This window comes from Rhea pennata, chromosome 19, assembly GCF_028389875.1.
Source record: "Rhea pennata isolate bPtePen1 chromosome 19, bPtePen1.pri, whole genome shotgun sequence".
Lineage (NCBI taxonomy): Eukaryota > Metazoa > Chordata > Aves > Rheiformes > Rheidae > Rhea > Rhea pennata.
Window position 1 is genome coordinate 3,489,465 of NC_084681.1, and position 18,150 is coordinate 3,507,614.

The 18,150-nt window shown below is 37.2% G+C and overlaps 1 protein-coding gene across 3 annotated transcripts in view; it reads right to left on the reverse strand.

Annotated features, from left to right (window-relative positions):
- Positions 1-18,150, reverse strand: part of CEP112 (centrosomal protein 112) — a 173,036-nt gene that overhangs the window by 57,758 nt on the left and 97,128 nt on the right. For all 3 annotated transcript variants that reach the window (XM_062591590.1, XM_062591592.1, XM_062591591.1), the window contains one exon: positions 5,965-6,192. In XM_062591590.1, the coding sequence (XP_062447574.1) occupies positions 5,965-6,192 (228 nt within the window). The remainder of the gene's footprint in view (positions 1-5,964; positions 6,193-18,150) is intronic.

Below are 18,150 nucleotides of genomic sequence, written 5' to 3' on the forward strand. Positions count from 1 at the left end.
TATAAAGGCAGATTAAATAATTGGCACTTCTTGTGCCAGACTAATTTTGTTATGCAGATCTTTTTCCTTTTTGAAATAAATTTCTTTTTTTCTTGGTCTTTTATGCTTCTAGTAGATTTTCTCCAACAAAGCCAAAACACTATGATAATTTTGAGTAATATTAACTGACAGATTACTAACACAATGTGTTAGAATTACTCAAAAGCCAATTGTAAGCAAATATATACAGACTCTGCAACAGAATTATATATATTAAAAAAACAATTACTATTTGGGAACAGTAGAGCAGAGGTCCTGTAACAGACGTAATGGTTGTAAGATAATAGTGAAAAAATAGTCAAGAGACTAGAGAAATATCCAACTCCTCTTGGTAAGAAGTAGAAAATCTTCAGATTATTCATAGCTATGACAAAACAGGACAGGCCTAAGCAAAAGCACCTACATAATACATAAACATTTTAAAATTTCAGCCTCAAAAATGGCACATATCTGAAAACTAGCAGAGATCTTGAATATCTTCAGCCTGTAGAAAAACATAAGCCTAAATAGGTATCTAACTATAACGTAACGATATCATTGTACTTGGGAAGTGCGCACACACACATTTCAGAGTCGACCTATTTGCCCTCCTGTAAATAGTCAGGTGAAAAGAGTGTGAAAATAGTTCATCTGGGCACCCATATAAATGAAGCTATCAATATTTTGGCTATTAGTGTTCAAGTTAATGAAGCAAAAGGTGTCAACCAGATCAAAGACTCCATCATGCTAAAAAGCCTAGGTAGGAACTAACAGAGTTGCTGCAGAGATGTCCAGGTCCCAAAACATCTCAGATACAAAGACAGAACCATTTTTGGTAGATAATGAAACAAAGTTGTCAGAGAGTAACAGCTCGAGAGACTGCACGCAACAGCGTAAGCTAACGCAAAGCACGCAATGAAGAACGCTCATTCTTTATGAGCGGAAGCAACGTAACTACTTAGAAGAAACCGAATACTTTTAACAGCCTCTTATAGTAGCTCTTGAATCTTTGAAGATGTCATATTCTTTCCCTTCATCTTCTATTTCTCTGCTAGTGATGAGCAAAATATTATCTGAATATCTAATATGAGTTTCTGCATCATACCTTTCTGCATCAGCAATAGGAAAGTATGCCCAGCGTTAAAAAACCCTTGTTATAGAAACATTGTATTACAGAATAATTACAATAGAATAGTTACTGTTAATTAGGGAATTGGTCACTTACAGAGACAGAGTACAGCACTATTAGAGTCACATTCTTTCAAATTTTAGCCTTAACTTTGAGTTTCCTGGCCATTTTACTTTTATGTGGAATTCCTACCAGATGTAGGTGGAGTGATTTTAACAGCTATAGACTGCAAAACATTGCAACTGCCAAATTTTGTTTAAAATAACAGAAATCTTAGAGTACCACTAACTGCTATGTCCTTAACACCTCCACGAGCAATTTGCACTATCCTGTCCAGGTTGCACGCTGCCTTGGACTCTCATCTCTCCAAAGTGAATTGTTCCACAACGCTATAGGAATCAGAAGAATTGCAGTCTAACAACTAAACGTTTGGCTCTCCTCTTTTTGACTACAATTCCATCCTGTAAGCAAACGTATGCGTTAAGTACACAAAAATGTAAATTACTTCTCCACAAGAAAAGCAGTACTGAAAAAGAATTAGATGTTCTTGGAACCTGCAGGAAGATTTAACAGGATGAGTCAAAAACCTCTATTTAAATATAGAAAAGTCGTCAATAAAAAAAAGCTAAATGTTGAAAATTATTCAGATAGAGAAAAATCCTTTTTCTCTCACTCCAGCAGAGCCCTGCACATGGCTCAAAGACAGCGCTTTCTTAGGAGCTGGCTGCAGCGCTCCAAGGTTGCTTCCTCTGAGCGTTGTTAGCATGTCTACTGATCTGCGAGGGTTAGGCTTTCCGAACACGCGCTTTCTTTGCCAGGAAAATACCACGGATGAACATTACAAACAGTTAGCGTTAGCCAAGCTTCACATCTGCACGCACTTAGAAATGCGGTTCATCTCTTTCTTTCAGAAGTGTCTGGCAAACCTGAAAATACGCATAAGCTTTGTGCAGTACGTTACACCTGGCTGATGGGCATCCAGGCCCTATGTGCTGTTGATGCAACCTGTAACACAGCTGTCACCCTGCTGTGGCAATTAGTCATTAGCAGAGCCTAAATACAGCAGCATGCGTAATATGTCTGTTCTTACATAGTGTATGTTCTTAAATAGTGTATGTTTCATTTCATTATAATGAGGTACAACTCGGAATAAAAAGTTACCAGCATATCAGAAAAATACTACAATCATTCAATATAAAGAAGTGCAAGCAAATTAAATCTATAAAAGCTTTAGAAGAAAATCAAAATCCCTATGACTGAATGTAATTGTTCCTCTGAAATGATATTTAAGACTCCTTAATACAAAAGAAATAATTTGGAGAATTTTTCAAGTAATTTTTGTGTTAGAGACTGATAACATATGTTCTTATGACTTCAGTACTTTTATAGTATAAGCACTGTTTCAAATTCTCTGTGCCACAGTCCTGAGGTTCTTGTCTGACCTGTGTCCAGCATGGCTTCTCTGACCATAAGGATATTAATGTTTGCTGTCCTTAACCGTTAGGGTGGTTGTGAGTTCTAATCCAACTGCCACCCTACGTCGTACAAGGTGAGCAACAAGGCGATCACGTGTGATCAGGTGATGGCCCCTGATCCAGCCAAACGCAAGGCTGAAGATGCAAGTCTCTCACAAAACTTGCAACACTGGCCAAGTACGGAGACAAGTTAGAAGCGTGGAGAAGGCAAGGGTGCACCCTGTCTCCAGAGCCCACCCAGGCAGGAGCTCTGGGGAGGAGCCCCAGGTTTGCCAGGTGCCGCTCCCAGGCCAGGAGAGCCCCTTCTTCCCCTCCGCCAGCACAAAGACATCTCGGAGCCACCATCAATTTGCCCGCAAAAGGTCCTATGCTAGTCATAATAATGTATTTTGGTCAGCTGCAGCTCATTTTTTTAAGGAAGTAAAGTTTAAGTGAAAATAATGCCTGCAAGAGAGGGGGTCACTGGAAAATTAAAAACATTTCCCTTTATTTTTGTTTCCACCACAACAGATATGTTTATTTTTCCTATAGTGTGTTACACAGCGTCATGTGGCAACCTGCTGAACACTTTCCCATTTATCATTCGCTACCAATTGTGGGGTGCAATAGCTGTCAAGAGACGCATGCTTTTAGAATCACAGCTTCAAAAACATTACCGCACTACTTTTATTGAGTAACCTGCTGGCATTACATATAACATACTGTAATCATAAACTGAACGAATCAGATAAAACAGTATGATGATAACCAATGTGCTATCTTAAAAGTTGAAAGCATACAAGATTTTAAGCAACAGAAAAATAAAGACTCCAGTGAAATAGGTTATGTTTATTGGGTTTTTTCAGTCAGCTCTTCTATATTTATATAAATATTTTCACAATCAGGCATAGAATTGACCTGAAGAAATGAGTAAAGTAAAGAAAAGATGACATCTTGTGTGAAGAGTCAAAGAAATTTGTAATATGCTTAAAAAAAGAGCAAAAGTGTCGGCTCAGCTTCTCCCCACAGGGCCCCCACGCTTTATAGCGGAGCATCCCACCCGCTTCCAACGCAACTCCTTCCCTTCGTCTCCTCCCCTCGCTCTCATCCCTCCCATCCCGCTGCAGCAGGGTCGAGGGAAGAGGAAACTGCTCAGAGCCTGTGTCTCTTCCTATTAAATTCTATTTCAATCTTTTCTTTTCAAAAGTTTTAGCCAATCTTTTCTGGTTGGTCACGTTCAAGTGAACAACAATCCATAATCACAGGAGGCAACACTCACAAAAATCAATGCTATTCAAAAAGAAGCTGCAGAGGAGCAAGATCCCTCGCTTGGGAATGGACTGACTGTCAGGGAATCTGGAGTCATGTGATTACAACTAAACACCAAAATTCAGCTTCCCACTGGATTTTTAAGCAATCCTTATAGAGGTGGGAAAAAGAACGATCTTAAATGAAGACATTTTTTGCCATTTACCTTAAATTTCAAGGTGACAAAATTTACTAGAAAAAAAAAAACTTTTAAAAACAAGTTTCAAGATTCATGCTGCAATTAAGTTGCTTTTTCTTTCCTCAGGTAAAATCTCCATCAAAGTTCTGTTGACTTTAATAGGATCAGGATTTCAACTAATTTAGCTTAGACTGTTATTTTTGAGCTTCAGATGGAGTTTGCCCTTTAAACTATTTTGACTTCTGGACTCTGTGGCCACTTTCCATAGCTCTTCTTTTGGAAGACAGAAGTGAGGAATGGTATAGGGAGATTGATGCTAAAGCAAGATCCTTCCACATGTCTGTGAAAGACTTTCCAATACAGAAATTTCTTAAGAACTTGCTCTTTACTCAACACGTGCTCTTCTGATTAGAGATAAAAATAAAGGAGGCTAAACACAATTATAATTTTCAATACCAGTTAATATTGCCTAAAATCAGTATTTTTATTTGGAAAAATAGAAAAAAATAACAAATTTAAGAAGAATATTCCTGACAGAAATGACAATTCAAGACTATTAAAGATATTCTCCTATGAAGGATTATTTGTAACTTTAATTTGAGGATGTAAAGAAGTTAACTTTTCTTTTGCTATACTACACATGTAAAAAAAAGATCAAAGAAAGAAAAGAATTGAGATTCAAATTCCATTTTTAAGCAAAAATGACAATGTCTTCCTGAGTTAAAATTAATCCTTTAATGATGAATTTCAAAGGTTTAAATACTTTCTGTGACCTTGGCTTTAAATAATTATGCCAAGCAGAGCTTTCCTTACATTCAGAAAAGATTCTGAATTGTTGATCACAGTCATTTTAATGGCTTCAGGCTGGCTGATTTCCAACATAATCCTCCAAATGCTGTTTAAAATTACAGACCAAGAACCTGATGCAGGTAAATGAAATGTCAGTTCCACAAAGGCACTCAAACAGCACACGCAGAGTGTTAATTTGTGCCACTATACATCACTTGGCAATTAAATGCATCCTCTATTACATTAACACATGCAAAAGATTCTTAAACAAGTATATGCTTACATAAATGCAGAGTTTACCATAAATATTAAAGATGTTTTTTAAGCTTAGGTTTTGAAATATGTTTTAGTTTCCATTATCCCTAGTGTGGCAAAACCCTTGAACTCCTGAAGCCCGTAAAGGGCAATTCTTAGCAGCCTGTTTGAGGAGGCAGTGTCAGTGCCACAACATGCTGGCACAGATCTGACTGAACAGAACAGGGATGGAGGCCCTGAGGCATCCGAATCACAAATTTTATTTTCAAATATTTCACATAGTGCTTTGACCAATATACACAAACAAGCAAAAGTATATCAACTAGACTTATTTTGCTTAGGGTTTTAGTCTGAACTTTTTCCCCCATAAAGGACTTTTCCTCTTTTTGACAGAGGGGGGTAAAAAAGCTGATTTAGGTAGAACCTCCCCTTCCTGTTATACTCATTCCAAAAAAAAAGAAAAAAAAACAAAAAAAGTGATTAGCCTAGTTCTTGGCCGAGTTTGCCTTTGAAATCATCTGGATTTTTTTTTAAATCACCCCCACTACCGAGTACTCCACGTTTGTTCAGCTCTGTTCTGCTCTTACAACTGCTCAAGGGTGCTGCCACAGTAGCTCTCAAACCAGCTACACCAGCAATCACTACCATTACACATTCACACAGCAGCAGTCTTTCATCATAGGACCACAACATTTTCCATACTCATGCAGTGATTGTGGCATCCAATGTCAGACCTCTAGCATACTACTTTGTTGTTTAAACTCAAGTGATCCCTAAACATTTTTCCTTAATAAAACTTTATTTATGCAACTAATGAGATGATTGCTCCCCTTTTGCTATGCCATGAGAAGCACACCAGGTACATCCCTTACCTTTTCCAAGGCCTTCTCTGTTTCTGCAGCATGCACCTTCTTCAGGTCTAATGTCATTTTTTCTGCTTCTGCTTTAAGCTTATTCACTGTTGTCTCATGCTCTCGAGCTGCCCTCTGCTTTTCTTCTCGCAGAAGGCTCAGCTCAACCAGCTGCTGCTTCCGCTGAGCATTTACCTGCATAAGCTCTTCCCTCAGCTTGTGGATTTGGGTCTCCATATCACAGATAACCTGAAATAAAGAACAAACAAGGGTTAAAAAACAAAACAAAACAAAAAAACCCCACTTGATTTCCTCAGAAAGGCTTTTAGTCAGGGTAGAAAGAGGATTCCCTATCCTTCTCCTTTGCCTCTTTTCTTTCCCTTACCCTCCTCTTCCTACATGCAGATAAACGAGGCTCACTCCTGCCCAAAGTGGACAGAGTAAGGAGTTTTACTTTTTCTGAAAGGGGCAGCAGGTGAAGAAATTTAGGTTTGCACCTGTAATCACCTCCATTTTGTAATACCTCTTTGTTCCTTCCCCGATTTCCTGCCTTTGCGTTTTCTTCCATACTCATGGAACTCCCTCAGTTATGCAGGAGGGATCTCAGTGAAGGGGAGAGAAGCCAGAAATTCACCTCCTCTTCACCACCTCCACAATGACCTTGGATGCAGCACACAAGCAAGCAAATATTACATGTATTTATACAACACATACTACAAACTACATACAATGCTCACAGCTTTTTTTTTCCTCCTTCAAGAAATGATTTGCCACCTTTTAATGGAGATATCAGTATATCATCAATCAGTCATCACTCATTGTTACAGATTATATACCATGCTTCCTCGTAAGGCTAGTGTGCACACAGAATATACCAAATAAAGTCCGTCAGGTGAAAAAAGTAGAGCACTTCAAGAAAGGACATAGGTGGATGCAGAGAACTCTTCAGACTTTGTGAATTCATCATAGATAATGACACAGACTGCAGAATTCACAGGTCTCTTAATTGCTTACAGATCACCCTTCAATTCTTGGGAGCAAAATACTTTGTGCTGCACAGCAGTGGCCTCAGGTGCATGGACAACAGTGCCAATGCACCAACAGCAGAGACATCTTCCTGTCACGTGGGAAACCAGAAGTGATTTAAAAGTGGAAAGAGTGGAAGTTACATGCTTTAAGTTTGCTAAAGGAAAATGTGTTATCCTGGAAGTACACAGAACATACACTGTTACTTTACAGTAGCAGTAAAGCATGCATTACTTCAGATTTACACTCACATACACTTGCAATATATTTCTAACTGCATTTCTACAATACAATACTTCTATAATTTCTTTCCTTTCCCTTTTTCTTCCCTGTCTCCCAAGTAATTTGGCGGTTCTCTGGAATTCTTTCATAAAGGATGTGATAACAGTGAGGTGACAAATTGATGCCCTACCACACACAGTAGTGGATTCAGCTTAAGTTTACTAAAGGTTTCACAAGAAGCTCTGTTTTAAAATTACTGTATTTTTAAAAATCCCACTGGCATTGAGTGCCAGTTATTGCTTCTAGATCTCTGAGCTAATCTCTCTAACTCCGATTTTTCTTCTCTAGATATGTTTACTATAGCATCTGTATTAAGCTAAACTATTTATTTGCCATGTCTGAGAATCACATTATGACATATCTTTGAAAAATGAAATATTTACTTCTGACCAAAGTTGGGAAGTGGATGATTACATCAGAAATATTGCCTAGTACATTAATATACCAAGAGAGATTGTTATGATAAATGCTGTGATCTGAGAGAGAAAATTGAGGGTTGAAAGCTTGCCTATTTTTTTAAACTCTTTGAACTAATGGTGTTCTAAGAGCCATAATGATGTCTCCCTTCAAACCTTCAGTTGTGTCCTTAGACTATCACAGCTAAAGCACGTAATAAATAATAAAATATTAACTATTTCAGCAACTTATCTGACTGGCTCTATGTTTCCACACTTTCTTAATTACTCATTGGCATTACTCTCCAGCATGACAAAGGTAAACTTCTGTGTGTGTACGTGCGGAGATGACCACGTCATTTGTATACCACAGGCCACATACTTTAGCTGTATCAGCATTATTTCAAACATGTATTCTATACAGCGTTATCTGCACTACACCCTTTTCTTCCTTTCCTGTTCCTTTCTCCACAAGTCTATTTAAAAATTAAGTGCACGTATACAGGCTAAAAGGTAAAGTACATGTTAGTATATAATCATCATCTACAATATACTTTTAGAATTCTTCTGGAAACAGCTTTACTTCAAGGTCATAACCTAGTGTTAGACTAACTGGTTTTTATTTAACGAAGGAAATATTACGTTGATGAAGATAATGGCAACAATTTCCAAACATTATGCAGTATATTTTAAGTTTTATATTTCGTGGACTTTTCACAACTGAGAAGTACATCATCTTAGATCTCTGCCAATGCTGGGGTGACGTGCTCCAAGTTCTAAAGGGATACTTGCAGCATGTGTTTCTATAATAATCCTTCCAATGCAAGTCCTGTCTGCAATATAACAATTATCTTGCAATGGGCAAGAGCTATTTTGAAAGCCAAATCCCCCTCTATCACTACTGAAAAAAAGTCTTGAACTTCCTCCCCCTCACCCCTGAAGTGAAGTGAAAGTTTAAGGCATCACATTCCTCAAAAGTTTCACAAAAGGTTTGACAACATATTTAGGATTAGGAATCAAGACAATCTCTTAGAATGCAAAGAATGCAAAGAAAATTCATTCATAAATCCTATCACAAGCCAAAATGGAGACTCAGTGAAATCCTGAGTCAAGTGTTTCTTCCCGCTTTGCTTCATTCTATATTCAGTAATTCTGATACAAGAGCATTAGAAAATTTAATAGCACAATATAACATTTTTTAGTGGCACACAGTGATTCTAAAGATTCAGATTCTAAACAGGGGAACCAAAAGACAGTAGGCTGAATGGTACCAGTAAAGTAGCAGTAATTAATATGCAAAGGAGTATTAACGTTGGACCTAATAGATGGCAAAAAACGATTTGGTTCCATTAGCAAAGAAGAAAGACTGAAGACGGGGTGATGGCAGCGAAACTAATATGATTAAAGGAGTCCTTTTGGAGCAACTTCACTGCTAGTAAGATGATGTTAAGAGACATCTAATCTCTCCAAACTGACTGAAAAAAGCTTACACTGACATGAACTGCGTCTGTGATCCCCAATTACTTTAAAATAAGTCTAGTTCTCACAGCCAGATTTTTTTTTTCCCATAAACAAAGTCACTGGCAAAAGTAGCTTACAAGCGAACAACTTGCTGGATAAGACAACTTTGTGACATGGATATCCTAAAACTATTGAAGAAAATGAATCCCAAAATTCCCATCACGAAGATTCTGCTATTCCAGATGCCAGGTTTAAACTACTATTAGACGTAAAAGTGAGCATATTAGTATTAGAGAAAATGCCTAAGATGACATACTTCTCAGTTCTGAAAAGTCCACGAAATATAAAACTTAAGAGCAACTGGCCTTCCTTAGCTTAAAAAAAAAAAAAAAAAAAAAAAAAAAAAAAAAAAGAGCTATAATGTCTCACTCCTAATGCCTGAATGCCTGAAATCTGAAAGCACTATGTTTTCTTTTCCTGTCTGTAAAACTGAATCCTGTTTATCAGTATTAATTTTTTGGGTTCTTTTTCTAGTTGCTCAGACCTAGGTTTTTGAACCACTCCTATTAAACTGTTTGCATGGTCCCAGCAATAACCTGCACAGAACTACTGTGAGAAATACAAGTCTTAGACACTCCACCTGAACTAGTTATTCCTCTGCTAAACATGAGGTTTAAACATTAAAAAAATGATAACTTCACAGCATATAATAGGTTCACAATGTTATTGCCACTTGCTGTCATTTTTAGATCAAAATACTACACTCTTCATTTCAGTTAAATGGCTATGAGTAAAACAAACAGTAGGAAAACTCTAGAGAATATCCTAGATGGAACAAAAACACAAATACATGAAGTGTGTGATACAGTAGAGATTTAGAGATTTCATATGGATTTACATGGTATACTTGTATGTATGCATGACAGTCATACAGCTGAAAAAACAGCTAACCAACATGGAGATTTCTGTTTCTGTTTCAACACAGTAACTTTGAATAACTAAGAATATCTGTGCTGAAATAGTGTCATAAAAAGGGCGGGTCGTAAGCCCACAGCAATTTGCCTGTAGGGGAAAAACAGACTTGAAAGAAAAAAAGAAAGAAGGTTGTTCACTCACTTTGGCCTATTTAAAACACCAATAAAATGTACTGCATGTTATTTAGAAGGAAAACATGTGCCTTTAATTTTAAGAAGTAAATTGCATAACAAGATATAAAGCTGGCAAAGAGTTTAAACTGAAATCCATTGCTGAAGTCTCAAACTGCCACAGTGACATGCAATAGAGATGAAAAATGGACTGAGTGACTAACAGTCCAACTAGAAAAAGTATATTCCCTTCATTCTTCAGGAGCTCCTACTGCAACCACATGAAGCATTTATTTGGATCCATCTCTAAGGAAGAGATTGGATCATGACTATTTTATATTCCCAGGGATGGAATTCATATATTCCATTCTCTCTCAATATATTCACACTAAACCACATCCACTCTATCCCCATATTTAATTCCAAATAGTATTGAGAGCATTTTAAACCCACAAAAACAAGGAAATGCAGAGTTAAGATAAAATCCACTCTTAAAGTATTCCCAGAGGCTCAGATTTAAAGTGATTTAGGTGGTGTTTCACTCGCATTTACAGTAAGTGAGTGACTAATATCTCCCAACAGATGAAGTTGTAATAAGACTTCATTGCTCTACACTCAAGCCACTGGACTAATACATCACTTTTAGAAACTACTGCATTTCTTGAGTGGATCGTGATAACCCTTCAGATCAAGGGTTTCAAAAGTACTTTGCATTGGGCTAACTCACCTTCAGCTGGAGACTACTGCCTAGCTCGCAACTCACTGTGTTTAACTTTGCTTGTATGCAACATTAAAAACTTCTCAGAAGTTCCACTGACTTGCTTCCCACATGAACTCAGGTTACAGGATCACAATGATCCCTTCTAGAATTATAACCTAAAGCGTTAGACCATAAGCTACTACCCTATTTGAACCACCAACATGCAGCTTCTGCCTCTGCATGCCAATACCTGCTCAGCATTTTCTCACCTGGAAGAACATTAAAGTTAATAAATTTACTGCAACAGGACACTGTGCTAAATCACCAGCTGTACTCTTCTAGAAGAGATTTGTTTCTTGTTCATGCTGACTTGATGGGAGAGAGATAGCTGAGGTATATAGAGTGTTTGTTATTAGACAGTGGCTTATTTATGAAAGGAGATCAGCCCCGTGCAGGGAAAGGAAGTCTGCAACAAAAAACAAACTAACTTTGATGGTGAAGAACAACTAAAAGGAAAACAAGGAACAAAGTAAAAAAATGATTCAGTGGTGCCAATGACACTCTTATTGCACAAGCTCAGTCCGGCGTGGCAGAAGAGGCAAGCAAAATGCCCTCTCCCAGTCAGCACAGCAGCTGCTGACATATTTATCACTAAAACCTGAGAACAGAGCATCAGCTGAAAATGGGAGTCCACAGGACTTGAACTTTCTTACTAATAAGCACAGCTTTATAAAGTGCTGAGAAACAGATAAGACAAGTTTCTCCACTATCACAAAAATAAGCAATGTTTCTAACATAAAAGAACGCTAAAAAAGTAAACGAATACTGTTTTTCTGCAGCTCTAAGCTAAGAAAAAAAGTAAAGCTGTAAGAACTCCAAAGACTCGTGATGTTGGTTTGTGTTTAAAACAAAATTGGTTTACATTAACGAGTCTTATTACTGCATTTTCAGTAAGTCACAACTGCCGGTCTTGCACTTGATTTCTGGTTTTAAGGAGCTAGCGCCCTGATTTTCACCTTTAAGGGATAAGAGTCAGGTGACTAAGAGCAGTATCTAAGAGCTGATCTTTGTTGCTCGGATTCGACTGGCAGTTAACAGCATTTTCTGCCCCAACGCGCCGTGCCGAGTCGGCCGGGCTGTTTGCAGGGTATTTGCTCATCTCCCTGCCAGCGGCATTTCCATCGGCCGGTTCCGCAGCTAAATCTGGGGCCACTTTGGAACACGGCAGTGACACAAAAGGTCCGCAGCAGCGCTGCGAGCAGGAACCTTGCTGCTGGAGCTACTTTCTACAGCTGCAGCAATGATAGCAAATCCAAATGACACTTCAAAACAATTTTGAATTAGTAGTCATTAACATTTAGTAACTTAAGTAGTCTTAATGCCATCTTCTAAATACAGTTTTATAATTGACTCATTTAACTCCATTTTAATCAACTATATTAAAAAGATTTTCAATACTATGGCAACTTCAATTAAAATATGCTAAGAACTTCTTATCTACTTCTTCCTGTGACTGTTAAAATCACTAATTTGTCAATATTAGGAATCCTTAGATACATAGTTAGAAAAAAAGCTTGAGAACATGAAAGTATATGAGAAACTATTTTTAAAATATCCTACCAAGCAGTAACAAGCAAGATGCTTCAGAGGGATCCTATCACAAGGTATAAAGAGCTGTGTTTTTAGGGGACATCTCCGAATATCAACCCCAGGCAATGATCAAAACTGCAAGGAATAAAGAAAACTGTATTTGGGGAGTAACTGATAGGAGTGAGCAGGATGGGAGAGAAAAACAGAATCAAGATGGCAATTTCAAGGCAAAATATGCAAGATATTAACTTGTACCTACAGAATAATGCTTGGCTAATGTTAGTAAATTTTCTGCAGTTATTTTTTTACTATTAGTGAAAGTTTTAAAATATTTTTGCTGTCTTTTCTTTTCCTTCAAGAAGTAATGTCAAATGCAAAGTGAGAAACGCATCTATCTGCAAGAAAAACTGCCCTGCAAATGTCATGCACATTATCACATGGGTAATGATGTGGCAGAGCACAAATTAACAAGGATAAGTAATAAACAGCTATTTACTTTCACAGCACAATCTATTACACTGTCAAGTTTAAATGCCTTTGGGTAAGAACACACAGGCCCATAAAAATGCTAATTAAGGGAGCAGATAAATAAGAGGGTGTGAAATGAAGTAAAAATGAGCAACAGTTCAATGAGCAGCAGACAGGTTTCTGCGGAGAGCATTCTCAAAAATCAGAAGCTACTATGAGACTGATTCCTCAGGAGCCAGTCAGGGAAGCAGAGAAGCTCTGCTAATAGTGCCACTAACGATGGTGTAATCAGCCCTGGTCACTAGTCTAAGGCTTCCTGGAACACTAAAGTATCAGCAAAGGTAAAACTCCAAAACAGAAAGACATATGAAATGTTACATAAATATTCAATAAAAGGTATACTTAAGTGTCCTCATTTTTGTGAAAAAGTCTGCTCATAATGTTGGTGCTATTGCACAATTTGTTAGATAGAGGACATCTTTATCTTATATATGAGCACGTAGATAAGATGGGATTGGATGAAGTTATTAATATATTCATAAACCAAAGCTGTATTCACTTCCCAGCACAGCTTAAAAAGAGTAACTGTTCTCTAGACTCAGAGAGATGAATGTTGGGTGTCAAATAACATGGGTAAGAGTAGCACAGGCTACCATGATACTAACTGTAAAGGGTTTGCTGTTCAGCTGTGTAAAATCTGAATTCCTGTATTACAAGGCTAATGCAAAGGTATAACTACATCTCAGCGCCATCCTGGCTTTTCTCACCTTTGCAAATGTACCTCTGACATCTCTTCTGAAAACTTCCACTAGGACTTGCAAAAGTAAGGTGCTGAACTGCTAACTTACGTATTTCTTCTATTAACAGCATTAAGCTGCTTTTAAACATCAAACTTTCTCTGTAAAATTCTGAGTAGTTTAAAAACTGAGTTTTTAAAAAGAAGGAAGAGAATGAGAGAAAGAAAATTAGACATCCATTTGAACAACTCCACAAAGACCTTAAAATTAGCAGAGCTTATTTTGACTTCTTAATTTACATAAGTGCACTTGATTATAATTTAGTTAACAGTAGCTAGAAAGCAGAACTTCATATAGGTTTGCTATTGTCATTGCCTTCCTAATAAGATTTTTTTTTTTTTTTTGTCAAAAGGATGAACATCAAGCCTACATGGGGAAAAGATTAGACTGGAACTAAATAAAAAGGTGCAGTTGCAAAGGAAGGGATTACTTATCAAGTTGAAACAGAGATAAATGCAATTAAATTGTACATTTAACAATTCTAAAATCTAGAAAAAACATGGCCCTCTTGCCTGGAAGACAACTTCCAGTTCACTTTCATATTATTTGACTGGATTTTCTTTATTGCCTTTAAAACAGATATGTGCTTCAGCAATGAAAATACACAGTACTTTCTCCTTTCTCTTTTAACTGTTGAAAGTAATGTTTACTCTTTTTGTACAAAATGATTTGATTAAGACTCTACCAGTAGACTTAAATGGAAATGAGTAGATGGAAGACGCTTCCTTACGTCTTTCTGAAAAGATTTTTGAGAACAGAATATAGATAAAATACAAAGTAGATTAAAAACACTATATCTGATACCAAGTTTGGTATATCATAGAAACTGTAATAACTTATCCCAAAATGATAACTAAAGAAAATTCCACCAAATATCTGCATGCTTAGTCTTTCTGGTTTTCCTTTAGGAAAAAAATAAAGCTTTATTTTCTGTATGTCAGGATATGAAAGGAAATTAATTCTTTCTAAAGAAGAATGTTGACGATCAGTTCAGAAATAATATTGGAGCAAAGCTTGTGCTGAAAGTGAAGAAAAGCTACTGACATTTAAGGAAAGATAGGACATTCTTGCAACAGAATACAGGAACAGAGACTAGACATCTTTGCAGCAGACCGGAAAGAACTACCCATCAATTTGACAGGGGAAGCTGGACACAGAAATACTCTAAATCAAAACTTTTGAAAAATATTTGCATTCAAATTTCCATGTATTAAATCTGAAAGCATTCAGCATTTCCTGAACAACATGTAATTCTGATTTAAATAAACATATGATGTATTATAGATTTAAGGATTACTACAGACATTCATCTCTATGAGGCAGCAAAATTAAACATACAATAAATATGATGTTTCATTCCCAAAAGAGGTACAAGCTGTATTGTCTATGAGAAATCTGTCTTCTCCTTGTCAACTAATGAAAAAGCATTACTGAAAGTAAACAAAAACAGAAAAGCACCACTGACATCTCTTTCAGATGCGTTTGTTTAAATCACTGCTTTAAACACACATGTGCTCAGAGCATTCCACAGATATTACTCCACATATCTCACAGGAGTTTTATGGTAAATCCAACAGAAATGGCACTGAGTGCAAAGCCTGACAAGACAAACATAAGACACAATACACAGAATGGTTGAGGTTGGAAGGGACCTGTGGAGATCATCTAGTCCAAACCCCCTGCTCAAGCAGGGTCACCATGTTGCACAGGGTCACGTCCAAGCAGGCTCTGATTATCTCCAGAGAAAGAGACTCCACAGCCTCTCTGGGCAACCTGTGCCAGTGCTACGTCACCCTCACAGGGAAGAAATTTTTCCTCATTTCCAGGTGGAGCTTCCTGCGTTTCAGCTTGTGTCCGTTGCCTCTTGTCCTGTCGCTGGGCACCACTGAAAACAGTCTGGCCCCATCCTCTTTACACCCTCCCTTCAGATATTTGTATACATTGACAAGATCCCCTCTCAGTCTCCCCTTCTCCAGGCAAAACAGGCCCAGCTCTCGCAGCCTTTTCTCCTAGAAGAGACATTCCAGTTCCCTAATCAGGTACAAAGCATAAGTAATACGCTGTTTATTGCAAAGACTTCCATTTTATATACTCTCCTAACTGCTTTCATCATCTTTAAAATCATCCTGATGAATAAGTAACCCCCAAAACGTACTTCTGTGTGCAGTTACTACAAACTCGGATAGTATCTCCCCCAGCCTAGCACAGATTCCACTTCCCCAGCAGAAAGAGGCCCATGTGTAAGTGAAAATTCATAAAGGCCCTTCAAAATTTTCTTTTTGCTCTTAACATTAAATTCCCACAATCAGAATTTGGTAGCTACGTTAAAACAAGCAACTTGATTGAGGCTGTAAGAGTAAAAACCAAAGAGCTGCTGGAGAAGAGGCAAGAGAAGTCAGATATAACAAAATTCTTAACATCAACTCAAAGAGAAAGTATTAGTCAGGCTTAGATACCCTTTATTTCTCTCTCCTTGGCAGTAAAGGTTTCTGAAAGAAATACTTCCCCTTCCTCATCTAAAAAGACTACCTAAGTTATCTCCTATTTTCAATTTCTGAAGTTAATACTTGTAGAAATGCAAAATTTGGACACTAATTCCTGTTCAAGTCATCTTCCATAACCATCTCAACAGACAGTTGAAGGACTTGAGAAAGACTAGAAGGACTGAAGACTTTAAAACCCAATAGCTAAGCATTGACTTGAACTACAGCTTCTGATACTGTCCAAGTTCCACTTGGACTGTTAATAGATTGGAAAAAGATGAATTTTTTGAAACTCCAGTATAATTACAGGCAGCCAGCTAAGGAGTGTAATGCAGAGACTCCCTTGGTTGATGACTGAAGATGACTTAAGTGCACTGCCCTGTGTGTACTATTCTGCTCTACTAAAGAACCTAATACACTAGGAAACTCACTGTTTACTGATGTCATGCTGCTATATTGAAGATGACAGTCTTTAATCAAGCATGAAGTCCTCATTCTGGGTCTCATGAATGGCAATACATGTGGGCAGAAATCTTGAAATACAGCAGCTTCAGAAATAAGAATTGCGTAAGGTTTAAACTTAAAAGAAATAATCAGCTTCTAACTTTCAAAAAAACCTCATTTCTGTAAGGTAGCAAAAACAGCTGCAATATTTCTGTTAAACACCAAGTTTTAATAAATTCATATTTATGATAGCTGCTCACACATGTAAGATGCAAAATTGTATGTGCATGAGCAGCTTTTGACTCTCTCTTTTTCAAAATCAAGCCATAATTTGAAGAAACATCCTAGCTCCCTACTTTCAATGTCAATCTTTATCTCAAGCAGCTAAATTTGTCACATCCATCTGAGGATGAATATCCCAGTCAAGGAAGTCTTCACTCCTACCTAGACATTAGGGAAAAGGCTTCAGCTGATGATACCTCAAAAGTGCTTTTTGCATGCACAAAGAGCTGAAATCCTTTCTAGCCTCCCTCTCTGGCCCTTCAACCTCAAGTGTTAGCTACACTTCTCCCATCAGCTCAACACTGACTTCTCCAAGTTCAGAGTCCTTTTGGAAGCACCATGCTACAACTATTAGTTCAGAAAGACAAGATCAATCACAGGATAATCTGTACAAACATAAGTGAAAACTGTGCGCATAACATTTTTTTCCTTGGAATCAAGAGTATTTTTTTGCTTAGTATCTTTCTCTGGCACCTTTACATTGATCTTTATCCATTTCATCCTTCTTAGTTTGTCCTTCAATTCAGTTGATGCCATTTTCATTTCTGAATCACAAATAGGTCACATATCCTGGAGCGGGATTTTCTTATAGTATAGATTTATCTATGAAACTTTTTCTAATCTACTGTACTTTTAAGAAATATGAAACATATAGTTTTTATTTTAAATAAATACATATTAAATGTGCAAATTCTATGAAATGATAGTAAAAAAAACAATCCAATAAATATATCCATTTATGAAAGTCCAGGTGTATATTTAATAACCCTAAAAAAAAAAAGGCTCAAAATTGCATTAAGAAATGAGCATGAGCTTCAGTGAGAAACTGTTGACTGGGAGCAGAAATGCAAATGGAACTTTTCTGTATAACACTGAAATACACACTGTTAAGAAGACATCATTTGCAGACCTTTGAAATCTGCTGCTTTTGCTCTTCCAGAAAGTATTATGAAGAACACTACCAATCTGAGTATTCCAAAGTAGGAAAAAAAATCACAACTATACCTCACATTTCTATTGACATGAAGCGTGAAGACTGGGAACTATTAGAGAGAGATTTCTTCGATACCATGAGGTGGTATTTTTGGCAAATAGCATCTGATGCTTAGAGACTTCTCCATATGCATGCATAATTAGTACATTAATGAAGGCCACCACTATAAAGGAATAGTAAGATCATCTCAGCTAAACTTC